The sequence below is a fragment of the Schistocerca piceifrons genome, chromosome 1 (genome assembly GCF_021461385.2).
Source record: "Schistocerca piceifrons isolate TAMUIC-IGC-003096 chromosome 1, iqSchPice1.1, whole genome shotgun sequence".
Taxonomy (NCBI): Eukaryota; Metazoa; Arthropoda; class Insecta; order Orthoptera; family Acrididae; genus Schistocerca; species Schistocerca piceifrons.
Genome location: NC_060138.1, coordinates 1230274035 through 1230301628, shown reverse-complemented (window position 1 = coordinate 1230301628; position 27594 = coordinate 1230274035). Strand labels below are relative to the sequence as shown.

At 43.5% G+C, this 27594-nt stretch overlaps 5 protein-coding genes across 5 annotated transcripts; 4 read left to right on the top strand and 1 right to left on the bottom strand.

The window, feature by feature from the left end:
- Positions 1-6435: 6435 nt before the first annotated feature.
- LOC124779752 (uncharacterized transmembrane protein DDB_G0289901-like) lies at positions 6436-8542 on the bottom strand. Its single transcript, XM_047253732.1, has 5 exons — positions 8494-8542; positions 8241-8363; positions 7617-8024; positions 6759-7400; positions 6436-6647 (listed from the first exon to the last, which is right to left on the bottom strand). The coding sequence occupies exons 1-5, from the start codon at positions 8540-8542 to the stop codon at positions 6436-6438; spliced, it is 1434 nt and encodes a 477-aa protein (XP_047109688.1).
- On the top strand, positions 8541-9205 carry LOC124779736 (protein IWS1 homolog). The gene is made up of 2 exons (XM_047253731.1): positions 8541-8563; positions 8617-9205. Exons 1-2 carry the CDS (start codon positions 8541-8543, stop codon positions 9203-9205), a joined length of 612 nt encoding a protein of 203 aa, XP_047109687.1.
- A 2908-nt stretch (positions 9206-12113) lies between these two features.
- LOC124779720 (flocculation protein FLO11) lies at positions 12114-14100 on the top strand. The gene is made up of 2 exons (XM_047253730.1): positions 12114-13615; positions 13695-14100. Exons 1-2 carry the CDS (start codon positions 12114-12116, stop codon positions 14098-14100), a joined length of 1908 nt encoding a protein of 635 aa, XP_047109686.1.
- Positions 14101-14144: 44 nt separating this feature from the next.
- On the top strand, positions 14145-18549 carry LOC124779704. Its single transcript, XM_047253729.1, has 2 exons — positions 14145-18064; positions 18144-18549. Exons 1-2 carry the CDS (start codon positions 14145-14147, stop codon positions 18547-18549), a joined length of 4326 nt encoding a protein of 1441 aa, XP_047109685.1.
- Positions 18550-18593: 44 nt separating this feature from the next.
- LOC124779688 lies at positions 18594-26719 on the top strand. Its single transcript, XM_047253728.1, has 11 exons — positions 18594-19627; positions 19707-20330; positions 20410-22627; positions 22673-23173; positions 23216-23641; positions 23687-25357; positions 25403-25591; positions 25634-25747; positions 25793-25981; positions 26102-26215; positions 26258-26719. The coding sequence occupies exons 1-11, from the start codon at positions 18594-18596 to the stop codon at positions 26717-26719; spliced, it is 7542 nt and encodes a 2513-aa protein (XP_047109684.1).
- The last annotated feature ends 875 nt before the right edge of the window (positions 26720-27594 follow it).

Sequence of the window (27594 nt, the reverse complement as noted above, 5' to 3'; positions counted from 1 at the left end):
ATAAAAAATTTTGGGGGGCTATGTGGCACAGCAGACCACTCCAAAATAAACATAGGAGAGATCAAAGTTCTGATTCAATTCTGGATGAGGGGATGTTAAATGATTTTTACAGCTGGGGAAAAAAAGGGAAGAGCAAGCTAATCATGAGGAGAGTAATAAATGATAAATGTTTTAGTTTTTTAGTTCAGAATTGGGGTGGGGGGGAGGTGTTTTTCACACAAGAAGGTAATAATGAGTCAGCTGATGATAAACCTAAGTGACAGGAAAAGGAATCAACCATAGAAAGTGAGGAACAGAGAGAAATAAATGAAATTGGTAGTAAAGTATACCATAGTAGTGATGTGGTTAATATTATTGATGTGAAAAGTATGGTAAGTAAACCAGAAGGTGAGTACAATGTTTTTATTGAAATAAATAATGAAGTGTTGAAACCTGATGATAGCTGTGGTGATGAAGCAAAGGAATATGATAAGAATAGTGAAGTGACAGCTGAAAATCAATTGTTACATGTCTGTCCCGATCAGTTCATGGTTAATCAAAGTGGTGATAACAAAAGTGAAAATATTGTGAAAGAATTAGATTTGCGCGAGATTATTGAAAGTAAATGAAACCAATTTTTAGGAATTCTGTGGAACCAGTATAATGAGAGTTGTACTAGCAAAGTGTTTTGGTATCATCTAGGTATAATTAGTAAAACTGTATGCACAAGCTGGTGAGAGAGTAAGAGAAAGTGTCTGAGTGAAAGGTACATAAACAGTAGTGAATTACGAGGGTTATTCCAAAAGTAAGGTCCGATCGGTCGCGAAATGGAAACGACGATGAAAATCCGATAAAGCTTTGCACAGATGTGTTGGGTAGTGTCTCTAGTATAACCCCAGTTAGCATCACGTCGCTCTTCTCATTTCTGAGCTCGCAGTGAGTGCGTAAAGATGTCTAGAAAATAGTGTCTGCCGCCAAGTACGAGGGCCTGGTGAGAAATTTCGCCTGAAGCTATGCAGCTAACATTACATAACTGTCGTGCTGTTTCGTCTTCACGACAATTCTCAGCCGCATTCTGCAGGGGCAATGAAGATGCTCCTGCATCGTTTTCAAATGGAAATGTGAGATTACCCACAATACAGTCCGCAATTGTCTCCCCCTGAGTTTCATCTCTGGTCACATGAACCGCTGTCTTTGAAGACAACATTTTGACACAGACAAGGAGGTGTAGGCCAGCGTGGAGAATTGGCGGAAAGCACTGGCGGCTGCCTTCTATGATGAGGCTATTGAAAAGTTGGTACAACGCTATGACAAAAGTCTAAGTCAGAACGGCGACTACGTAGAGAAGTAGCTGAAAGGTGTAACTAATTGTTACAAGTAAAACATTTCTGATGTTCACTGTGGTTTCAATTTGGCAATCAATCGGACCTTACTTTTGGAATAACCCTCGTATTTTGTGTGCAGCCAAAGTGTAAACATGATACTAGTAACTTAGAATCTAACACTCAGGTAAACTTAATGAAGACTGAAAGGGAGAAAGTAGATGGAAATTATGAAGAAATTGAAAACGATTTATTATATGAAGTTTATGAGGGAAGGCAGAGGAAAAGGAATTAGGCTGGTCATACATTAAAATAAGAGTAAATCAGTGGGAAGGAAATCGTCTTACTGATACAAGAAGCCCCATATGTGCAATGTCAGAAAAATTAGGGATGGTAAGAACTTTGTAGAAATGCCGGTTGTAGGGGTAAAAATCAGAGGAGTCACTGGTAAGCAAAGTAAGGTAGTTAAGAGTAAAGTATTGTTAACATTTGAAATTGAAAATATGGAATTTGAGTAAGGTTGCCTTGTGGTCCCAAGGTTGGAAGAAAATATCATTTTAGGCACGGATTGGGTCTTAAAAGTTGGTGTAAGCTTCTCTTGGGAAGAAAAGTGTTATAATTATTGAACCTGAGAAAAATAGTATTCTCAAAACAGACACGTTCATCCTTAGCTGTGGTAATTCTTGTCACCATATCAAAACTGTCGTAAGCAAGGTAGATAACCAAGTCATACATGGGAATGTTACCTTGAATAACGGAAATTGGAGAATGTCGACTTTCACTGGTGAATGTCAAAAGATACCAAATATGTCGGTGAAAGATCGAATATTTCATTACATTGTTGTACATTCGGATCCTCTCCAGTGTGTGTCGACAATCACAGATATGCTCTGGTGGAGGTCGAAAACAGAAGAGTCGAAAAGCAAGTGGCTGGCTCTCTCCCGCCAAATCCTTTGTTCTGCTCGGAGTCAATCAGCTTTGTCAGTCTTATGCGAGCTTTGATAATGCGAGCAATATTTTCTTAAATTTTTTTTCTGATACTCTAATTTATACTAAATGGATACTGCAGTAAATCGTGATCTTTTTCATAAAAAGTTAAATGCATTAATTGCGGGTAAACGAGAAGACATTTGTTTTTATTTTTCTGAAGATAAGTATTCTAAAATACTTTCTGAAGTGGTTTCTGCTAAAATTAAATGTAACACACCTTTGGATTACAGATGATTAAAACGTTTTGATGTTTTAAACATTAATGATGAAGAGAAGTTAATTGTACCATTAAAAACAGGGAAAATGATTATAGAGTATTACGTTACCAATGAAGAATTGTACAGTATAATGTATGAAATTCACATCAGAATAGGCCACGGAGGAAGAACACATTTGCTTTAAAAGTTTTAAGTTAAATACAAAAATATTACATATGAAGTTGTAATCTTGTATTTAAATTTATGCAGTGTCAAATGAAACACAGTGCACCTAAGAAAGGTATTGTTGAGAAGTCAATGGTTAGTTCTGAATTAAACTCAAGATGTCACGTTGATCTGATAGATCTGCAGTCAAACAGAGATGGTGAATAAAAGTTCATAATGGTGTATCAAGATCATTTAACTAAGTTTGTCCAGCTACGACCTTTGAAAACTAAAAGAGCTGAAGAAGTAGCGCATCAAGTTCTTTCAATATTTTTAACATTTGGTGCACCAGCAATATTGCAATCAGATAATGGTAGAGAATTTAGTAATCAAGTCATATTCGAAATATGTGCTATGTGGAAACATGTTAAAATAGTTCATGGAAAGCCTCGTCACAGTCAAACACAAGGCTCAGTTGAAAGGACCAATCAGGATATACGGAATATGCTAACTGCATGGATGAACAATAAAGATACAAATAAACAGCTTTGTTTAAGCATGCATTAACCTCCACTTATTTTTTATTTGATGAGCAATATTACGAACAAATTGACGGTGTCTTTATGGGGAGCCCTCTCTCTCCCCTGGTAGCTAATTTGTTTATGGAGGATTTTGAAGAGAAAGGCCTCAACTCAGCAGTATTAAAACCGACGGTCTTCTGGAGATACGTGGATGACACTTTTGTAGTGTGGCCCCACGGAGAGAATAAACTGATAGAGTTTTTGGAACATCTCAATTCCATTCACGGAAACATCAAGTTCACTATGGAGCGAGAGAAGAATGGCTGTTTACCATTTCTGGATGTGCTGGTTCGCCAGAAAGAAGATGGATCCCTAGGTCATTGCGTATACCGTAAGCCCACACACACAGACCTGTATTTGCAGGCGTCTAGCTGCCACCATCCGTCGCAAATTATGAGTGTTCTGAAAACTTTGGTCTATAGGGCTTATGTAGTGTCTGATGTTGACAGCCTGCACGATGAGCTTGTACACCTGGAGGCAGTTTTTAGGAGAAATGGCTATTCGCAACAGCAGATTAAGAAAGCCATGCAAATAAAAACTGCAGAAAAATCACAAGAAAAGGATGAGAAAGTGGAAAGGGAAGTGAAATCTACAGCCTTTCTCCCATACGTGGGTAATGTTTCTTCTAAAATCGCTAGAATCTTGAAGAAACATAAAGTGGATGTGATATTCCGCCCACCAGCTAAGACTGCAGCCCCTTGTTGGGATCCGTTAAGGATGATCTGCTCTTGCGAAAGGCGGGAGTTCATGAAATCCCTTGTAAGTGTGGCAAACGTTACATAGAGCAAACCACGTGCACTGTACAGGAACGATGCGTCGAACGCCCAGCAGTACACATGTCTTCTTCAGTCCAACAAATCAGCAGTTACCGAACATTGCATTTCTACTGGCCATGCCATGGATTATAATGATGTTAAGATTTTAACTACTGCTTCATCTTTCTGGGACTCAGTTGTTAAGGAAGCTGTAGAAATACAACTAGCCGACAACCTGCTAAACCGCGACGAAGGATTTCATCTTGACAATGCTTGGAAACCGCTTATTTCACACCTTCGTTCGGAAAGAATTTCTGCATCTTCACTTCTGACAGATGTTACCACTTTTAAAGATTAATTATTTATTTACAAGCACGGTGGATTCGCAGCAGCACTATTTTGTTTGCACTCTGCACTTATATGTTTATCTTTGCTATATACATCTTATCTATGACTAGCGCAGCAGTGGCGACTTTGATATCTTTGACGCATGCGCTTTCAATCCTCAGCAGCTTTGGTATCATGTGACTCTCCGTATAAATAGGCATGCACAAACGCTATGAACTCAGTCTCTGACTCGCCTTGAAGATGGCTGGGAGGTTTCTAGCTGAAATATCGCAAGAAGAATTGTCGCTGTCCCGAGTGCACGCCCAAAAGGTGATGGAACATACAAATAAATGGTCAGGTGGTTTTTCCTTTGTTCAATTTGCCAAGAACACTACACGCCACGAAGGAATACGCCAAAGTCCTTATGAAGCAATGTTTGGTGTTAAAGCCAAAAGAGGCATAGCATCGTCTTTTTTGCCTGGCGAACAAATCGCAAATATTGAAACAAGAACAACTCGAAGAAATTGCCAATACTTCTGAAACCGAAGAACAGCTTGAAGAAACTGATAAAAAAAAATTTGAGTGGTGATCATACCGAAAACCATATTCCAAAGAAAAATATTGAAGAGTACCTACAATGTCTTCACATCAAATTCTGTCTGAAAAACACGAGTTGATTTCTACAAAAAGAGCGACCACGAAAGAAAATCTTCTTGGCTTAGATAGAGCAGCAATGAGTCGTAGCATTAAGTTGCTTTAATATGACATTTATAGTCACAACCCAGATCAGATTTCAACCTTTGTCAGGTCATTATCAATGCTAAAACAAATACAAGAGTATATATTACAATTTGATTTACAAAAGTTATAAGTCCATCCCATCGTTGTCTTTTAAATTCGTCACCTTGTCTTATTATGGGAAAATGAGCATGAGAACTGCATCAATTTTCAGAAAATACAAAGTGAAAGTAGCCTTTGGAACAACAAATAATTTAGGATGTATCTTACAACATACTGTAGATGTAAAAAATGTACTTGATTCATCTGGGGTTTATAAAATTGAGTGTCCTGATTGTGGAGCATGTTATGTAGGTCAGACAGGGAGGAGATTGGAAACTAGGTTTAAGGAACATGTTGCTCTAGAAAAAAAAGATGCAGCAGAGAAATCAAGCCTGGCTGCACATTTATTGTCAACTAAACACAGATTGCCAATGTTAACGTCAAATGTAAGTTTGTTACATAGAGGCGAGAAGGGTGGACTCCTCGATCTTCTTGAGGAGATGGAGATCTTTTGCCACGAAAGAAATGCTAAGTGTAACCTGATCAATGATCAGGTCATAATGAAAAATGCCCATTTCTGGGAATTGTTTGATAACTGCCTATTTGAAAGTAGTGAAATATTCAACCCAGGGGGGTCTCAAAGAACAGTCGCTACCTCACGCCATTATGTAGCAGCCACTTGCATAAGATCTAAACGAGTACCACTTTCGTAACACTATATTTACATAACTTATTGCATTAGAATAACACACGAATTCATGAGGGTAACTATTAGCAACAATTAATACGTAAAACTGTCATTTATCAAAATAAGTGTTCAAAAGAACATGCTTTATCATATTGTTCTTATTTCTCGGCCACAAAGTGCGACATATTGAAATGATGCTTACAAGCGCTACTAGCGCCAACAAAGTGCATTTTGTAAATAAAGTTCACGTTATATCTTTTGTCAAGTAACTACTAATTAAGTTAAGACAGGTCCCAACACGACAAAATACGAAATACTTCCTATAACGTACTTCACAAAGCCATATCAGTTTTATAATTAATTTTAGCCAATGAGGCGTTGGGCTGATGAGCCCTCTAGTGAGAAGTTGGTTAGAGATGACGAGCCACCAGCAGACTCAGTAGAAACTGTTGCACAATGGCCTGATGAGCCCTCTAATGAGAAGTTGGATGGAGATGATGAGCCACCAGCACACTGAGTAGAAACTATTGCACAATGGCCTGATGAGCCCTCTAATGAGAAGTTGGATAGAGATGATGAGCCACCAGCACACTCAGTAGAAACTATTGCACAATGGCCTGATGAGCCCTCTAATGAGAAGATGGATATAGATCATGAGCCACCAGCACACTGAGTAGAAACTATTGCACAACGGCCCGATGAGCCCTCTAATGAGAAGTTGGATAGAGATGATGAGCCACCAGCAAACTCAGTAGAAACTATTGCACAATGGCCTGATGAGCCCACTAATGAGAAGTTGGATAGAGATGATGAGCCACCAGCACACTCAGTAGAAACTATTGCACAATGGCCTGATGAGCCCTCTAATGAGAAGTTGGATAGAGATGATGAGCCACCAGCACACTCAGTAGAAACTATTGCACAATGGCCTGATGAGCCCTCTCATGAGAAGTTGGATAGAGATGATGAGCCACCAGCACACTCAGTAGAAACTATTGCACAATGGCCTGATGAGCCCTCTAATGAGAATTTGGATAGAGATGATGAGCCACCAGCACACTCAGTAGAAACTATTGCACAATGGCCTGATGAGCCCTCTAATGAGAAATTGGATAGAGATGATGAGCCACCAGCACACTCAGTAGAAACTATTGCACAATGGCCTGATGAGCCCTCTAATGAGAAGTTGGATGGAGATGATGAGCCACCAGCAGACTCAGTAGAAACTATTGCACAATGGCATGATGAGCCCTCTAATGAGAAATTGGTTAGAGATGATGAGCCACCAGCAGACTCAGTAGAAACTATTGCACAATGGCCTGATGAATCCCCTAATGAGAAATTGGATAGAGATGATGACCCACCAGCAGACTCAGTAGAAACTATTGCACAATGGCCTGATGAATCCCCTAATGAGAAATTGGATAGAGATGATGACCCACCAGCAGACTCAGTAGAAACTATTGCACAATGGCCTGATGAATCCCCTAATGAGAAGTTGGATGGAGATGATGAGCCACCAGCAGACTCAGTAGAAACTATTGCACAATGGCCTGATGAATCCCCTAATGAGAAATTGGATAGAGATGATGACCCACCAGCAGACTCAGTAGAAACTATTGCACAATGGCCTCATGAGCCCTCTAATGAGAAACTGGATAGAGATGATGAGCCACCAGCAGACTCAGTAGAAACTATTGCACAATGGCCTGATGATCCCTCTAATGAGAAGTTGGATGGAGATGATGAGCCACCAGCAGACTCAGTAGAAACTATTGCACAATGGCATGATGAGCCCTCTCATGAGAAGTTGGATAGAGATGATGAGCCACCAGCACACTCAGTAGAAACTAAAGCACAATGGCCTGATGAGTCCTCTAATGAGAAGTTGGATGGAGATGATGAGCCACCAGCAGACTCAGTAGAAACTATTGCACAATGGCCTGATGAGCCCTCTAATGAGAAATTGGATAGAGATGATGAGCCACCAGCACACTCAGTAGAAACTAAAGCACAATGGCCTGATGAGTCCTCTAATGAGAAGTTGGATGGAGATGATGAGCCACCAGCAGACTCAGTAGAAACTATTGCACAATGGCCTGATGAATCCCCTAATGAGAAGTTGGATGGAGATGATGAGCCACCAGCAGACTCAGTAGAAACTATTGCACAATGGCCTGATGAATCCCCTAATGAGAAATTGGATAGAGATGATGACCCACCAGCAGACTCAGTAGAAACTATTGCACAATGGCCTCATGAGCCCTCTAATGAGAAACTGGATAGAGATGATGAGCCACCAGCAGACTCAGTAGAAACTATTGCACAATGGCCTGATGATCCCTCTAATGAGAAGTTGGATGGAGATGATGAGCCACCAGCAGACTCAGTAGAAACTATTGCACAATGGCATGATGAGCCCTCTCATGAGAAGTTGGATAGAGATGATGAGCCACCAGCACACTCAGTAGAAACTAAAGCACAATGGCCTGATGAGTCCTCTAATGAGAAGTTGGATGGAGATGATGAGCCACCAGCAGACTCAGTAGAAACTATTGCACAATGGCCTGATGAGCCCTCTAATGAGAAATTGGATAGAGATGATGAGCCACCAGCACACTCAGTAGAAACTATTGCACAATGGCCTGATGAGCCCTCGAATGAGAAGTTGGATAGAGATGATGAGCAACCAGCACACTCAGTAGAAACTATTGCACAATGGCCTGATGAGCCCTCTAATGAGAAGTTGGATAGACATGATGAGCCACCAGCAGACTCAGTAGAAACTATTGCACAATGGCCTGATGAATCCCCTAATGAGAAGTTGGATAGAGATGATGACCCACCAGCACACTCAGTAGAAACTATTGCACAATGGCCTGATGAGTCCTCTAATGAGAAGTTGGATAGAGATGATGAGCCACCAGCACACTTAGTAGAAACTAAAGCACAATGGCATGATGAGCCCTCTCATGAGAAGTTGGATAGAGATGATGACCCACCAGCAGACTCAGTAGAAACGCCCTCTAATGAGAAGTTGGATGGAGATGATGAGCCACCAGCACACTCAGTAGAAACTATTGCACAATGGCCTGATGATCCCTCTAATGAGAAGTTGGATGGAGATGATGAGCCACCAGCAGACTCAGTAGAAACTATTGCACAATGGCATGATGAGCCCTCTCATGAGAAGTTGGATAGAGATGATGAGCCACCAGCACACTCAGTAGAAACTAAAGCACAATGGCCTGATGAGCCCTCCAATGAGAAGTTGGATGGAGATAATGAGCCACCAGCAGCCTCAGTAGAAACTATTGCACAATGGCCTGATGAGCCCTCTAATGAGAAGTTGGATAGAGATGATGAGCCACCAGCACACTCAGTACAAACTATTGCACAATGGCCTGATGAGACCTTGTAACGGAACTGAAATGACGGTGGGCTGACAGTAAATTGGAGCCCGCGCGTCGGAAATGGGCGCGCTGGTGTGAGACTGCCAGGGAGTGCACCCTGATGCCATCTATTGGCGAAACTGGGAATTAGCGCTGTCTCCGACAATGCGCTAAGCTATCGGAGTCAAATGTATTCTTTTTCTTGGTAATTATAAGTTATTAGTGTATGATTTAATGTTATAAGGCGCTAGTAGTAAATTATTATGACTGGTATGAACTCCAGGGTAATAAATATAAATATTCTTAAATACTAAATGATTTAGGTGAAAAGATGGTAGGGGAACGCCCCCACTCTTGGTGATACAAGCATAGCTAGAGGTAGCTGGAGACACAGGGACTGAACAATGCAATGGCCTGGAGAGTGTTGACGTGACAGGACGTGCGTAACTGTGCTCACGCAAAAGTGATTGTGCAACCGCGAAGAGGCGAATATCGTCGCCGTTTGTGGAGTAGAACGCGACGAATGGTTGTCGAAGCCGTCTCTATGCCACTGGGGCTGATTGTAAGAGTTCCTGCGCCCAGATTTTATGGCGGACGTGCAGTAGCTTATACGAGTGCTACAGCTCGTAGTTCCAGCCGCCATTAAGGGCATGAGGCGTGAAGAGCTGCGGTAGCCACATGCATCCCACCACCAGCACCGACACGTCTACCCAAGGCAAGATTGCTTGAAATTGTTAAGTCGAACTTTGTATACATGTAAAAGGAGAATACCAGTTTTCTTTTGTGCAAGTGCAGAGGACAGAATATAGTAATGAGTATAATTACGACGCATGTTGTTCATTGTAAAGTGTAGTAACCTGAAACATAGTGTAGTGAAATCAGACTGAGGCCACCATCGCCTCTTTCATTTACAATTCTTTAGGTTGTAGAATACTTTAGCGTTTAAGAACGTAGAAAAGAGCAATGGTCACACCAGAATGAGTCGCCTATTTATAGTTACTTAAATTTTTCTGAGTAACCTTTCAAGTAAAGTCACTTAACTAATTCTATAGCAATTGTCCAAAGAGTAATATCCCAAAATCATTAAATAAGTTGAAGGGTAGAAGTTTGTTAAATTAAGTTGCTTAAATTGTCTTGGTGGTAATTACCAAGCCAACTCACAGAAATTGAGAGAGTATTTGCTTTATAGAATCACCTAGAATGATCAGAAAGAGTAATATTCAGAATTAAGTTTAAAATTCAACTCAAGCCGTTTCACTTTGAAACGAGCCAAAAAAAATTGATTTATTCTTTTGCTCCTTCAGAACTGGCGACCGTAGTTATAAATATTTTCAGGAGGATTCGACGGTAAGTCTGCTGCTCTCGTCGTGCTGATAGGATTATCTACTGCTGCTAGCAGTGGTGATTGGATACATAAGCTCACTACCAAGTTAAGTGGGTCAGGTAGGCAGTGTTACCGTGTGAACTGTAGGGCACTGTAGGCCGTGGATCGAACCCGTTCAATCATCACAGCTCTTTGAGAAATAGTCCGGTTAGGAGTGTACTAATCCAATAGGTAAATACTGGCGAGTAACGGTCAAAAATGTATACGCAAGTGAATTTAGCAAGGTCCATGTAGCACCTAGTTAATGTGGTGTAATGGCGAGGGTAGGAGTGGAGTAAAAGTGAGCTGAGCTTGTGGCAGCTGTGCTGTCTTCAAAGATTAATAACGCCAGAATTCACTACTAACTCTTACCATTAGGGCTGAGCTATTTACAGTTAAAATACGTAGCAGTAAGCGCAAAGGCGTGACAGCTACAAGTCCGTATTGGCTTTATACATACGGAAGTAGGAAGCGGGTCATTCTGTCAGTGGAGGGGTTAAAACAACGGAGTCACTTGAGAACATACCCCATTTACTGATGGAAAGATTCGGCGGTTCGGTCGCAACCTATAATGAGAAATTGGATAGAGATGATGAGCCACCAGCAGACTCAGTAGAAACTATTGCACAATGGCCTGATGAATCCCCTAATCAGAAGTTGGATGGAGATGATGAGCCACCAGCAGACTCAGTAGAAACTATTGCACAATGGCCTGATGAATCCCCTAATGAGAAATTGGATAGAGATGATGACCCACCAGCAGACTCAGTAGAAACTATTGCACAATGGCCTGATGAGCCCTCTAATGAGAAATTGGATAGAGATGATGAGCCACCAGCAGACTCAGTAGAAACTATTGCACAATGGCCTGATGAGCACTCTAATGAGAAATTGGATACAGATGATGAGCCACCAGCAGACTTAGTAGAAAATATTGCGCAATGGGCTGATGAGACCTCTAATGAGAAGCTGGATAGAGATGATGAGCCACCAGCACACTCAGTAGAAACTATTGCACAATGGCCTGATGAGCCCTCGAATGAGAAGTTGGATAGAGATGATGAGCCACCAGCACACTCAGTAGAAACTATTGCACAATGGCCTGATAAGCCCACCAATGAGAAGTTGGATAGAGATGATGAGCCACCAGCACACTCAGTAGAAACTATTGCACAATGGCCTGATGAGCCCTGTAATGAGAAGGTGGATAGAGATGATGAGCCACCAGCAGACTCAGTAGAAAATATTGCACAATGGACTGATGAGCCCACTAATGAGAAGTTGGATAGAGATGATGAGCCACCAGCACACTCAGTAGAAACTATTGCACAATGGCCTGATGAGCCCTCTAATGAGAAATTGGATACAGATGATGAGCCACCAGCACACTCAGTAGAAACTATTGCACAATGGCCTGATGAGCCCTCTAATCAGAAGTTCGATAGAGATGATGAGCCACCAGCACACTCAGTAGAAACTATTGCACAATGGCCTGATGAGCCCTCCAATGAGAAGTTGGGATATAGATGATGAGCCACCGGCAGACTCAGTAGAAACTATTGCACAATGGCCTGATGAGCCCTCCAATGAGAAGTTGGGATATAGATGATGAGCCACCAGCACACTCAGTAGAAACTATTGCACAATGGCCTGATGAGCCCTCTAATGAGAAATTGGATAGACATGATGAGCCACCAGCACATTCAGTAGAAACTATTGCACAATGGCCTGATGAGCCCTCTAATGAGAAATTGGATACAGATGATGAGCCACCAGCACACTCAGTAGAAACTAGTGCACAATGGCCTGATGAGCCCTCTAATGAGAAATTGGATACAGATGATGAGCCACCAGCACACTCAGTAGAAACTATTGCACAATGGCCTGATGAGCCCTCTAATGAGAAATTGGATACAGATGATGAGCCACCAGCACACTCAGTAGAAACTAGTGCACAATCGCCTGATGAGCCCTCTAATGAGAAGTTGGATAGAGATGATGAGCCACCAGCAGACTTAGTAGAAAATATTGCACAATGGCCTGATGAGCCCTCTAATGAAAAGTCGGATAGAGATGATGAGCCACCAGCACATTCAGTAGAAACTATTGCACAATGGCCTGATGAGCCCTCTAATGAGAAGTTGGATACAGATGATAAGCCACCAGCACACTCAGTAGAAACTATTGCACAATGGCCTGATGAGCCCTCTAATGAGAAATTGGATACAGATGATGAGCCACCAGCACACTCAGTAGAAACTATTGCACAATGGCCTGATGAGCCCTCTAATCAGAAGTTCGATAGAGATGATGAGCCACCAGCACACTCAGTAGAAACTATTGCACAATGGCCTGATGAATCCCCTAATGAGAAATTGGATAGAGATGATGACCCACCAGCAGACACGGTAGAAACTATTGCACAATGGCCTGATGAGCCCTCTAATGAGAAGTTGGATAGAGATGATGAGCCACCAGCACATTCAGTAGAAACTATTGCACAATGGCCTGATGAGCCCTCTAATGAGAAGTTGGATACAGATGATAAGCCACCAGCACACTCAGTAGAAACTATTGCACAATGGCCTGATGAGCCCTCTAACGAGAAGTTGGACAGAGATGATGAGCCACCAGCACACTCAGTAGAAACTATTGCACAATGGCATGATGAGCCCTCTCATGAGAAGTTGGATAGAGATGATGAGCCACCAGCACACTCAGTAGAAACTATTGCACAATGGCCTGATGAGCCCTCTAATGAGAAATTGGATACAGATGATGAGCCACCAGCACACTCAGAAGAAACTATTGCACAATGGCCTGATAAGCCCACCAATGAGAAGTTGGATAGAGATGCTGAGCCACCAGCACACTCAGTAGAAACTATTGCACAATGGCCTGATGAGCCCTCTAATGAGAAGTTGGATAGAGATGATGAGCCACCAGCACACTCAGTAGAAACTATTGCACAATGGCCTGATGAGCCCTATAATGAGAAATGGGATATAGATGATGAGCCACCAGCACACTCAGTGGAAACTATTGCACAATGGCCTGATGAGTCCTCTAATGAAAAGTTGGATAGAGATGATGAGCCACCGGCAGACTCAGTAGAAACTATTGCACAATGGCCTGATGAGCCCTCCAATGAGAAGTTGGGATATAGATGATGAGCCACCAGCACACTCAGTAGAAACTATTGCACAATGGCCTGATGAGCCCTCTAATGAGAAATTGGATAGACATGATGAGCCACCAGCAGACTTAGCAGAAACTATTGCACAATGGCCTGATGAGCCCTCTAATGAGAAGTTGGATAGAGATGATGAGCCACCAGCACACTCAGTAGAAACTATTGCACAATGGCCTGATGAGCCCTCTAATGAGAAGTTGGATAGAGATGATGAGCCACCAGCACACTCAGTAGAAACTATTGCACAATGGCCTGATGAGCCCTCTAATCAGAAGTTCGATAGAGATGATGAGCCACCAGCACACTCAGTAGAAACTATTGCACAATGGCCTGATGAGCCCTCCAATGAGAAGTTGGGATATAGATGATGAGCCACCGGCAGACTCAGTAGAAACTATTGCACAATGGCCTGATGAGCCCTCCAATGAGAAGTTGGGATATAGATGATGAGCCACCAGCACACTCAGTAGAAACTATTGCACAATGGCCTGATGAGCCCTCTAATGAGAAATTGGATAGAGATGATGAGCCACCAGCAGACTCAGTAGAAACTATTGCACAATGGCCTGATGAGCCCTCTAATGAGAAGTTGGATAGAGATGATGAGCCACCAGCAGACTTGTTAGAAACTATTGCACAATGGACTGATGGGCCCTCTAATGAGAAGTTGGATAGAGATGATGAGCCACCAGCAGACTCAGAAGAAACTATTGCACAATGGCCTGATGAGCCCTCTAATGAGAAGTTGGATAGAGATGATGAGCCACCAGCACACTCAGTAGAAACTATTGCACAATGGCCTGATGAGCCCTCTAATGAGAAATTGGATACAGATGATGAGCCACCAGCAGACTTAGTAGAAACGATTGCACAATGTCCTGATGAGCCCTCTAATGAGAAGTTGGATAGAGATGATGAGCCACCAGCACACTCAGTAGAAACTATTGCACAATGGCCTGATGAGCCCTCTAATGAGAAGTTGGATAGAGATGATGAGCCACCAGCAGACTTAGTAGAAACTATTGCACAATGGCCTGATGAGCCCTCTAATGAGAAATTGGATACAGATGATGAGCCACCAGCAGACTTAGTAGAAACGATTGCACAATGTCCTGATGAGCCCTCTAATGAGAAGTTGGATAGAGATGATGAGCCACCAGCACACTCAGTAGAAACTATTGCACAATGGCCTGATGAGCCCTCTAATGAGAAGTTGGATAGAGATGATGAGCCACCAGCACACTCAGTAGCAACTATTGCACAATGGCCTGATAAGCCCACCAATGAGAAGTTGGATAGAGATGATGAACCACCAGCACACTCAGTAGAAACTAAAGCACAATGGCCTGATGAGCCCTCTAATGAGAAGTTGGGTGGAGATGATGAGCCACCAGCAGACTCAGTAGAAACTATTGCACAATGGCCTGATGAGCACTCTAATGAGAAATTGGATACAGATGATGAGCCACCAGCAGACTTAGTAGAAAATATTGCACAATGGGCTGATGAGACCTCTAATGAGAAGGTGGATAGAGATGATGAGCCACCAGCACACTCAGTAGAAACTATTGCACAATGGCCTGATGAGCCCTCGAATGAGAAGTTGGATAGAGATGATGAGCCACCAGCACACTCAGTAGCAACTATTGCACAATGGCCTGATAAGCCCACCAATGAGAAGTTGGATAGAGATGATGAGCCACCAGCACACTCAGTAGAAACTATTGCACAATGGCCTGATGAGCCCTGTAATGAGAAGGTGGATAGAGATGATGAGCCACCAGCAGACTCAGTAGAAAATATTGCACAATGGACTGATGAGCCCACTAATGAGAAGTTGGATAGAGATGATGAGCCACCAGCACACTCAGTAGAAACTATTGCACAATGGCCTGATGAGCCCTCTAATGAGAAATTGGATACAGATGATGAGCCACCAGCACACTCAGTAGAAACTAGTGCACAATCGCCTGATGAGCCCTCTAATGAGAAGTTGGATAGAGATGATGAGCCACCAGCAGACTTAGTAGAAAATATTGCACAATGGCCTGATGAGCCCTCTAATGAAAAGTCGGATAGAGATGATGAACCACCAGCAGACACGGTAGAAACTATTGCACAATGGCCTGATGAGCCCTCTAATGAGAAGTTGGATAGAGATGATGAGCCACCAGCACACTCAGTAGAAACTATTGCACAATGGCCTGATGAGCCCTCTAACGAGAAGTTGGATAGAGATGATGAGCCACCAGCACACTCAGTAGAAACTATTGCACAATGGCATGATGAGCCCTCTAATGAGAAGTTGGATAGAGATGATGAGCCACCAGCACACTCAGTAGAAACTATTGCACAATGGCATGATGAGCCCTCTCATGAGAAGTTGGATAGAGATGATGAGCCACCAGCACACTCAGTAGAAACTATTGCACAATGGCCTGATGAGCCCTCTAATGAGAAATTGGATACAGATGATGAGCCACCAGCACACTCAGAAGAAACTATTGCAGAATGGCCTGATGAGCCCTCTAATGAGAAGTTGGATAGAGATGCTGAGCCACCAGCACACTCAGTAGAAACTATTGCACAATGGCCTGATGAGCCCTCTAATGAGAAGTTGGATAGAGATGATGAGCCACCAGCAGACTCAGAAGAAACTATTGCACAATGGCCTGATGAGCCCTCTAATGAGAAGTTGGATAGAGATGCTGAGCCACCAGCACACTCAGTAGAAACTATTGCACAATGGCCTGATGAGCCCTCTAATGAGAAGTTGGATAGAGATGCTGAGCCACCAGCACACTCAGTAGAAACTATTGCACAATGGCCTGATGAGCCCTCTAATGAGAAGTTGGATAGAGATGCTGAGCCACCAGCACACTCAGTAGAAACTATTGCACAATGGCCTGATGAGCCCTCTAATGAGAAGTTGGATAGAGATGCTGAGCCACCAGCACACTCAGTAGAAACTATTGCACAATGGCCTCATGAGCCCTCTAATGAGAAGTTGGATAGAGATGATGAGCCACCAGCACACTCAGTAGAAACTATTGCACAATGGCCTGATGAGCCCTCTAATGAGAAGTTGGATAGAGATGCTGAGCCACCAGCACACTCAGTAGAAACTATTGCACAATGGCCTGATGAGCCCTCTAATGAGAAGTTGGATAGAGATGCTGAGCCACCAGCACACTCAGTAGAAACTATTGCACAATGGCCTGATGAGCCCTCTAATGAGAAGTTGGATAGAGATGCTGAGCCACCAGCACACTCAGTAGAAACTATTGCACAATGGCCTGATGAGCCCTCTAATGAGAAGTTGGATAGAGATGATGAGCCACCAGCACACTCAGTAGAAACTATTGCACAATGGCCTGATGAGCCCTCTAATGAGAAGTTGGATAGAGATGCTGAGCCACCAGCACACTCAGTAGAAACTATTGCACAATGGCCTGATGAGCCCTCTAATGAGAAGTTGGATAGAGATGCTGAGCCACCAGCACACTCAGTAGAAACTATTGCACAATGGCCTGATGAGCCCTCTAATGAGAAGTTGGATAGAGATGATGAGCCACCAGCAGACTCAGAAGAAACTATTGCAGAATGGCCTGATGAGCCCTCTAATGAGAAGTTGGATAGAGATGCTGAGCCACCAGCACACTCAGTAGAAACTATTGCACAATGGCCTGATGAGCCCTCTAATGAGAAGTTGGATAGAGATGCTGAGCCACCAGCACACTCAGTAGAAACTATTGCACAATGGCCTCATGAGCCCTCTAATGAGAAGTTGGATAGAGATGATGAGCCCCCAGCACACTCAGTAGAAACTATTGCACAATGGCCTGATGAGCCCTCTAACGAGAAGTTGGATAGAGATGATGAGCCACCAGCACACTCAGTAGAAACTATTGCACAATGGCATGATGAGCCCTCTCATGAGAAGTTGGATAGAGATGATGAGCCACCAGCACACTCAGTAGAAACTATTGCACAATGGCCTGATGAGCCCTCTAATGAGAAATTGGATACAGATGATGAGCCACCAGCACACTCAGAAGAAACTATTGCAGAATGGCCTGATGAGCCCTCTAATGAGAAGTTGGATAGAGATGCTGAGCCACCAGCACACTCAGTAGAAACTATTGCACAATGGCCTGATGAGCCCTCTAATGAGAAGTTGGATAGAGATGATGAGCCACCAGCACACTCAGTGGAAACTATTGCACAATGGCCTGATGAGTCCTCTAATGAAAAGTTGGATAGAGATGATGAGCCACCAGCACACTCAGTAGAAACTATTGCACAATGGCCTGATGAGCCCTCTAATGAGAAGTTGGATAGAGATGATGAGCCACCAGCACACTCAGTAGAAACTATTGCACAATGGCCTGATGAGCCCTCCAATGAGAAGTTGGGATATAGATGATGAGCCACCAGCACACTCAGTAGAAACTATTGCACAATGGCCTGATGAGCCCTCTAATGAGAAATTGGATAGACATGATGAGCCACCAGCAGACTTAGCAGAAACTATTGCACAATGGCCTGATGAGCCCTCTAATGAGAAGTTGGATAGAGATGATGAGCCACCAGCACACTCAGTAGAAACTATTGCACAATGGCCTGATGAGCCCTCTAATGAGAAGTTGGATAGAGATGATGAGCCACCAGCACACTCAGTAGAAACTATTGCACAATGGCCTGATGAGCCCTCTAATCAGAAGTTCGATAGAGATGATGAGCCACCAGCACACTCAGTAGAAACTATTGCACAATGGCCTGATGAGCCCTCCAATGAGAAGTTGGGATATAGATGATGAGCCACCGGCAGACTCAGTAGAAACTATTGCACAATGGCCTGATGAGCCCTCCAATGAGAAGTTGGGATATAGATGATGAGCCACCAGCACACTCAGTAGAAATTATTGCACAATGGCCTGATGAGCCCTCTAATGAGAAATTGGATAGAGATGATGAGCCACCAGCAGACTCAGTAGAAACTATTGCACAATGGCCTGATGAGCCCTCTAATGAGAAGTTGGATAGAGATGATGAGCCACCAGCAGACTTGTTAGAAACTATTGCACAATGGACTGATGGGCCCTCTAATGAGAAGTTGGATAGAGATGATGAGCCACCAGCAGACTCAAAAGAAACTATTGCACAATGGCCTGATGAGCCCTCTAATGAGAAGTTGGATAGAGATGATGAGCCACCAGCACACTCAGTAGAAACTATTGCACAATGGCCTGATGAGCCCTCTAATGAGAAATTGGATACAGATGATGAGCCACCAGCAGACTTAGTAGAAACGATTGCACAATGTCCTGATGAGCCCTCTAATGAGAAGTTGGATAGAGATGATGAGCCACCAGCACACTCAGTAGAAACTATTGCACAATGGCCTGATGAGCCCTCTAATGAGAAATTGGATAGAGATGATGAGCCACCAGCACACTCAGTAGAAACTATTGCAGAATGGCCTGATGAGCCCTCTAATGAGAAATTGGATAGAGATGATGAGCCACCAGCAGACTTAGTAGAAACTATTGCACAATGGCCTGATGAGCCCTCTAATGAGAAATTGGATAGAGATGATGAGCCACCAGCAGACTTAGTAGAAACTATTGCACAATGGACTGATGAGCCCTCTAATGAGAAGTTGGATAGAGATGATGAGCCACCAGCACACTCAGTAGAAACTATTGCACAATGGCCTGATGAGCCCTCTAATAAGAAGTTGGACAGAGATGATGAGCCACCAGCACACTCAGTAGAAACTATTGCACAATGGCCTGATGAGCCCTCTAATGAGAAATTGGATACAGATGATGAGCCACCAGCAGAATTAGTAGAAACTATTGCACAATGGCCTGATGAGCCCTCTAATGAGAAGTTGGATAGAGATGATGAGCCACCGGCAGACTCAGTAGAAACTATTGCACAATGGCGTGATGAGCCCTCTAAAGAGAAGTTGGGATATAGATGATGAGCCACCAGCACACTCAGTAGAAACTATTGCACAATGGCCTGATGAGCCCTCTAATGAGAAATTGGATAGAGATGATGAGCCAAAAGCAGACTTAGTAGAAACTATTGCACAATGGCCTGATGAGCCCTCTAATGAGAAGTTGGATAGAGATGATGAGCCACCAGCACACTCAGTAGAAACTATTGCACAATGGCCTGATGAGCCCTCTAATGAGAAATTGGATACAGATGATGAGCCACCAGCAGACTTAGTAGAAACGATTGCACAATGGCCTGATGAGCCCTCTAATGAGAAGTTGGATAGAGATGATGAGCCACCAGCAGACTCAGAAGAAACTATTGCACAATGGCCTGATGAGCCCTCTAATGAGAAGTTGGATAGAGATGATGAGCCACCAGCACACTCAGTAGAAACTATTGCACAATGGCCTGATGAGCCCTCTAATAAGAAGTTGGACAGAGATGATGAGCCACCAGCACACTCAGTAGAAACTATTGCACAATGGCCTGATGAGCCCTCTAATGAGAAATTGGATAGAGATGATGAGCCACCAGCAGACTTAGTAGAAACTATTGCACAATGGCCTGATGAGCCCTCTAATGAGAAGTTGGATAGAGATGATGAGCCACCGGCAGACTCAGTAGAAACTATTGCACAATGGCGTGATGAGCCCTCTAATGAGAAGTTGGGATATAGATGATGAGCCACCAGCACACTCAGTAGAAACTATTGCACAATGGCCTGATGAGCCCTCTAATGAGAAATTGGATAGAGATGATGAGCCAAAAGCAGACTTAGTAGAAACTATTGCACAATGGCCTGATGAGCCCTCTAATGAGAAGTTGGATAGAGATGATGAGCCACCAGCACACTCAGTAGAAACTATTGCACAATGGCCTGATGAGCCCTCTAATGAGAAATTGGATAGAGATGATGAGCCACCAGCAGACTTAGTAGAAACTATTGCACAATGGACTGATGGGCCCTCTAATGAGAAGTTGGATAGAGATGATGAGCCACCAGCAGACTCAGAAGAAACTATTGCACAATGGCCTGATGAGCCCTCTAATGAGAAGTTGGATAGAGATGATGAGCCACCAGCACACTCAGTAGAAACTATTGCACAATGGCCTGATGAGCCCTCTAATGAGAAATTGGATACAGATGATGAGCCACCAGCAGACTTAGTAGAAACGATTGGACAATGGCCTGATGAGCCCTCTAATGAGAAGTTGGATAGAGATGATGAGCCACCAGCAGACTCAGAAGAAACTATTGCACAATGGCCTGATGAGCCCTCTAATGAGAAGTTGGACAGAGATGATGAGCCACCAGCACACTCAGTAGAAACTATTGCACAATGGCCTGATGAGCCCTCTAATGACAAATTGGATAGAGATGATGAGCCACCAGCAGACTTACTAGAAACTATTGCACAATGGCCTGATGAGCCCTCTAATGAGAAGTTGGATAGAGATGATGAGCCACCAGCAGACTCAGAAGAAACTATTGCACAATGGCCTGATGAGCCCTCTAATGAGAAGTTGGATAGAGATGATGAGCCACCAGCACACTCAGTAGAAACTATTGCACAATGGCCTGATGAGCTCTCTAATGAGAAATTGGATAGAGATGATGAGCCACCAGCAGACTTAGTAGAAACTATTGCACAATGGCCTGATGAGCCCTCTAATGAGAAGTTGGATAGAGATGATGAGCCACCAGCAGACTCAGAAGAAACTATTGCACAATGGCCTGATGAGCCCTCTTTTGAGAAGTTGGATAGAGATGATGAGCCACCAGCAGACTCAGTAGAAACTATTGCACAATGGCCTGATGAGCCCTCTAATGAGAAGTTGGATAGAGATGATAAGCCACCAGCACACTCAGTGGAAACTATTGCACAATGGCCTGATGAGCCCTCTAATGAGAAATTGGATAGAGATGATGAGCCACCAGCACACTCAGTAGAAATTATTGCAGAATGGCCTGATGAGCCCTCTAATGAGAAATTGGATAGAGATGATGAGCCACCAGCAGACTTAGTAGAAACTATTGCACAATGGCCTGATGAGCCCTCTAATGAGAAATTGGATAGAGATGATGAGCCGGCAGCAGACTTAGTAGAAACTATTGCACAATGGACTGATGAGCCCTCTAATGAGAAGTTGGATAGAGATGATGAGCCACCAGCAGACTCAGAAGAAACTATTGCACAATGGCCTGATGAGCCCTCTAATGAGAAGTTGGATAGAGATGATGAGCCACCAGCACACTCAGTAGAAACTATTGCACAATGGCCTGATGAGCCCTCTAATAAGAAGTTGGACAGAGATGATGAGCCACCAGCACACTCAGTAGAAACTATTGCACAATGGCCTGATGAGCCCTCTAATGAGAAATTGGATAGAGATGATGAGCCACCAGCAGACTTAGTAGAAACTATTGCACAATGGCCTGATGAGCCCTCTAATGAGAAGTTGGATAGAGATGATGAGCCACCAGCAGACTCAGAAGAAACTATTGCACAATGGCCTGATGAGCCCTCTAATGAGAAGTTGGATAGAGATGATGAGCCACCAGCACACTCAGTAGAAACTATTGCACAATGGCCTGATGAGCTCTCTAATGAGAAATTGGATAGAGATGATGAGCCACCAGCAGACTTAGTAGAAACTATTGCACAATGGCCTGATGAGCCCTCTAATGAGAAGTTGGATAGAGATGATGAGCCACCAGCAGACTCAGAAGAAACTATTGCACAATGGCCTGATGAGCCCTCTTTTGAGAAGTTGGATAGAGATGATGAGCCACCAGCACACTCAGTAGAAACTATTGCAGAATGGCCTGATGAGCCCTCTAATGAGAAGTTGGATAGAGATGATGAGCCACCAGGAGACACAGTAGAAACTATTGCACAATGGCCTGATGAGCCCTCTAATTAGAAGTTGGATAGAGATGATGAGCCACCAGCACACTCAGTAGAAACTATTGCACAATGGCCTGATGAGCCCTCTAATGAGAAGTTGGATAGAGATGACGAGCCACCAGCACACTCAGTAGAAACTATTGCACAATGGCCTGATGAGCCCTCTAATGAGAAGTTGGATAGAGATGATGAGCCACCAGCACACTCAGTAGAAACTATTGCAGAATGGCCTGATGAGAACTCTAATGAGAAGTTGGATAGAGATGATGACCCACCAGCACACTCAGTAGAAACTATTGCAGAATGGCCTGATGAGCCCTCTAATGAGAAGTTGGATAGAGATGATGAGCCATCAGCACACTCAGTAGAAACTATTGCACAACGGCCTGATGGGCCCTCTAATGAGAAATTGGATAGAGATGATGAACCACCAGCAAAATCAGTAGAAACTAGTGCACAATGGCCTGATGAGCCCTCTAATGAGAAGTTGGATAGAGATGATGAGCCACCAGCACACTCAGTAGGAACTATTGCACAATGGCCTGATGAGTCCTCTAATTAGAAGTTGGATAGAGATGATGAGCCACCAGCAGACTCAGTAGAAACTATTGCACAATGGCCTAATGAGCCCTCTAATGAGAAGTTGGATAGAGATTATGAGCCACCAGCACACTCAGTAGAAACTATTGCACAATGGCCTGATGAGCCCTCTCACGAGAAGTTGGATAGAGATGATGAGCCACCAGCACACTCAGTAGAAGCTATTGCACAATGGCCTGATGAGCCCTCTAATGAGAAGTTGGATAGAGATGATGAGCCACCAGCACACTCAGTAGAAACTATTGCAGAATGGCCTGATAAGAACTCTAATGAGAAGTTGGATGGAGATGATGAGCCACCAGCACACTCAGTAGAAACTATTGCACAATGGCCTGATGAGCCCTCTAATGTGAAATTGGATAGAGATGATGAGCCACCAGCACACTCAGTATAAACTATTGTACAATGGCCTGATGAGCCCTCTAATGAGAAGTTGGATAGAGATGATGAGCCACCAGCACACTCAGTAGAAGCTATTGCACAATGGCCTGATGAGCCCTCTAATGAGAAGTTGGATAGAGATGATGAGCCACCAGCACACTCAGTAGAAACTATTGCAGAATGGCCTGATAAGAACTCTAATGAGAAGTTGGATGGAGATGATGAGCCACCAGCACACTCAGTAGAAACTATTGCACAATGGCCTGATGAGCCCTCTAATGTGAAATTGGATAGAGATGATGAGCCACCAGCACACTCAGTAGAAACTATTGCAGAATGGCCTGATAAGAACTCTAATGAGAAGTTGGATGGAGATGATGAGCCACCAGCACACTCAGTAGAAACTATTGCACAATGGCCTGATGAGCCCTCTAATGAGAAGTTGGATAGAGATGATGAGCCACCAGCACACTCAGTAGAAACTATTGCACAATGGCCTGATGAGCTCTCTAATGAGAAATTGGATAGAGATGATGAGCCACCAGCAGACTTAGTAGAAACTATTGCACAATGGCCTGATGAGCCCTCTAATGAGAAGTTGGATAGAGATGATGAGCCACCAGCAGACTCAGAAGAAACTATTGCACAATGGCCTGATGAGCCCTCTTTTGAGAAGTTGGATAGAGATGATGAGCCACCAGCAGACTCAGTAGAAACTATTGCACAATGGCCTGATGAGCCCTCTAATGAGAAGTTGGATAGAGATGATAAGCCACCAGCACACTCAGTGGAAACTATTGCACAATGGCCTGATGAGCCCTCTAATGAGAAATTGGATAGAGATGATGAGCCACCAGCACACTCAGTAGAAATTATTGCAGACTGGCCTGATGAGCCCTCTAATGAGAAATTGGATAGAGATGATGAGCCACCAGCAGACTTAGTAGAAACTATTGCACAATGGCCTGATGAGCCCTCTAATGAGAAATTGGATAGAGATGATGAGCCGGCAGCAGACTTAGTAGAAACTATTGCACAATGGACTGATGAGCCCTCTAATGAGAAGTTGGATAGAGATGATGAGCCACCAGCAGACTCAGAAGAAACTATTGCACAATGGCCTGATGAGCCCTCTAATGAGAAGTTGGATAGAGATGATGAGCCACCAGCACACTCAGTAGAAACTATTGCACAATGGCCTGATGAGCCCTCTAATAAGAAGTTGGACAGAGATGATGAGCCACCAGCACACTCAGTAGAAACTATTGCACAATGGCCTGATGAGCCCTCTAATGAGAAATTGGATAGAGATGATGAGCCACCAGCAGACTTAGTAGAAACTATTGCACAATGGCCTGATGAGCCCTCTAATGAGAAGTTGGATAGAGATGATGAGCCACCAGCAGACTCAGAAGAAACTATTGCACAATGGCCTGATGAGCCCTCTAATGAGAAGTTGGATAGAGATGATGAGCCACCAGCACACTCAGTAGAAACTATTGCACAATGGCCTGATGAGCTCTCTAATGAGAAATTGGATAGAGATGATGAGCCACCAGCAGACTTAGTAGAAACTATTGCACAATGGCCTGATGAGCCCTCTAATGAGAAGTTGGATAGAGATGATGAGCCACCAGCACACTCAGTAGAAACTATTGCAGAATGGCCTGATGAGCCCTCTAATGAGAAGTTGGATAGAGATGATGAGCCACCAGCAGACACAGTAGAAACTATTGCACAATGGCCTGATGAGCCCTCTAATTAGAAGTTGGATAGAGATGATGAGCCACCAGCACACTCAGTAGAAACTATTGCACAATGGCCTGATGAGCCCTCTAATGAGAAGTTGGATAGAGATGACGAGCCACCAGCACACTCAGTAGAAACTATTGCACAATGGCCTGATGAGCCCTCTAATGAGAAGTTGGATAGAGATGATGAGCCACCAGCACACTCAGTAGGAACTATTGCACAATGGCCTGATGAGTCCTCTAATTAGAAGTTGGATAGAGATGATGAGCCACCAGCACACTCAGTAGAAACTATTGCAGAATGGCCTGATGAGCCCTCTAATGAGAAGTTGGATAGAGATGATGAGCCACCAGCAGACACAGTAGAAACTATTGCACAATGGCCTGATGAGCCCTCTAATTAGAAGTTGGATAGAGATGATGAGCCACCAGCACACTCAGTAGAAACTATTGCACAATGGCCTGATGAGCCCTCTAATGAGAAGTTGGATAGAGATGACGAGCCACCAGCACACTCAGTAGAAACTATTGCACAATGGCCTGATGAGCCCTCTAATGAGAAGTTGGATAGAGATGATGAGCCACCAGCACACTCAGTAGGAACTATTGCACAATGGCCTGATGAGTCCTCTAATTAGAAGTTGGATAGAGATGATGAGCCACCAGCAGACACAGTAGAAACTATTGCACAATGGCCTGATGAGCCCTCTAATTAGAAGTTGGATAGAGATGATGAGCCACCAGCAGACTTAGTAGAAACTATTGCACAATGGCCTGATGAGCCCTCTAATGAGAAGTTGGATAGAGATGATGAGCCACCAGCACACTCAGTAGGAACTATTGCACAATGGCCTGATGAGTCCTCTAATTAGAAGTTGGATAGAGATGATGAGCCACCAGCAGACTCAGTAGAAACTATTGCACAATGGCCTAATGAGCCCTCTAATGAGAAGTTGGATAGAGATTATGAGCCACCAGCACACTCAGTAGAAACTATTGCACAATGGCCTGATGAGCCCTCTCACGAGAAGTTGGATAGAGATGATGAGCCACCAGCACACTCAGTAGAAACTATTGCAGAATGGCCTGATAAGAACTCTAATGAGAAGTTGGATGGAGATGATGAGCCACCAGCACACTCAGTAGAAACTATTGCACAATGGCCTGATGAGCCCTCTAATGTGAAATTGGATAGAGATGATGAGCCACCAGCACACTTAGTAGAAACTATTGTACAATGGCCTGATGAGCCCTCTAATGAGAAGTTGGATAGAGATGATGAGCCACCAGCACACTCAGTAGAAACTATCGCACAATGGCCTGATGAGCCATGAGTATGTTCGAATGTATCTACATCCATACTCTGCAAGCCACCTGATGGTGTGTGGCAGAGCGTACTTTGAGTACCTCTTATCGGTTCTCCCTTCTATTCCAGTCTCTCATTGTTCGTGGAGCGAAAGATTGTCGTTATGCCCCTGTGTGGGCTCTAATCTTTCTGATTTTATCCTCACGGTCTCTTCGCGAGTACGTAGGAGGGAGCAATATACTGCTTGACTCTTCGGTGAAGGTATGTTCTCGTAACTTTAACCAAAGCCCGTACCGAGCTACTGAGCGTCTCTCCTCCAGAGTCTTCCATTGGAGTTTATCTATCATCTCCGTAATGCTTTCATGATTACTAAATGATCGTGTAACGAAGTGCGCTGCTCTCCTTTGGATCTTCGCTATCTCTTCTATCAACAAAGATGTTATGAATCTCACAAAAACAATTTCCTCCTGCTCAAATGGGTGATAATGTACAAATACAAGTCCCTGATGTCGACCGTGGTCATACAGATAGCCGAAATGTGTTAGCGGTTGTTGTTGGAATAGAAGACTCTGACTTCTATAAACTGGCAAATAAAAATGGTACTCTCAAGCAGCTTTACACACGTAATCAGTTCTTAATTTGTAAAAAAAAGTTAGTTTCCATAGATGAGATTTCTTTTCAAGAAATGTCGCTGAGAGAAGCAGCTGCAGATAATCTGAGAAGCTGGGGACAAGGCTATACACACTGTCATTGTAAACGGAAGTGTTCCACAAATAAATGCAGTTGCAAAAGCAAGGGACTCTTGTGCAATTCTAAGTGTCATAATAGTTTAAGTTGTTGCAATAAATAAGATTTCAATCACCTAAGTAAGTAATTTTTTATAACTTTTATTTTCTTTTCTCA

Coding starts and splice junctions, on each gene's coding strand:
- LOC124779720 (XM_047253730.1), top strand. CDS start 12,114: ATGAGCCCTCCAATGAGAAGTTGGGATATAGATGATGAGCCACCAGCA. Junction 13,616..13,694: donor GATGAGTCCTCTAATGAAAA/GTTGGATAGAGA, acceptor TCCAATGAGAAG/TTGGGATATAGATGATGAGC.
- LOC124779736 (XM_047253731.1), top strand. CDS start 8,541: ATGATGAGCCACCAGCAGACTCA. Junction 8,564..8,616: donor ATGAGCCACCAGCAGACTCA/GTAGAAACTATT, acceptor GAAGTTGGATAG/AGATGATGACCCACCAGCAC.
- LOC124779704 (XM_047253729.1), top strand. CDS start 14,145: ATGAGCCCTCCAATGAGAAGTTGGGATATAGATGATGAGCCACCAGCA. Junction 18,065..18,143: donor GATGAGCCCTCTAATGAGAA/GTTGGATAGAGA, acceptor TCCAATGAGAAG/TTGGGATATAGATGATGAGC.
- LOC124779688 (XM_047253728.1), top strand. CDS start 18,594: ATGAGCCCTCCAATGAGAAGTTGGGATATAGATGATGAGCCACCAGCA. Junction 22,628..22,672: donor ATGAGCCACCAGGAGACACA/GTAGAAACTATT, acceptor TCTAATTAGAAG/TTGGATAGAGATGATGAGCC. Junction 25,592..25,633: donor ATGAGCCACCAGCACACTCA/GTAGGAACTATT, acceptor TCCTCTAATTAG/AAGTTGGATAGAGATGATGA.
- LOC124779752 (XM_047253732.1), bottom strand. CDS start 8,542: ATGTCTATCCAACTTCTCATTAGAGGGCTCATCAGGCCATTGTGCAAT. Junction 8,025..8,240: donor AGTTTCTACTGAGTGTGCTG/GTGGCTCATCAT, acceptor ATTGTGCAATAG/TTTCTACTGAGTCTGCTGGT. Junction 6,648..6,758: donor AGTTTCTACTGAGTGTGCTG/GTGGCTCATCAT, acceptor ACTTCTCATTAG/AGGGCTCATCAGGCCATTGT.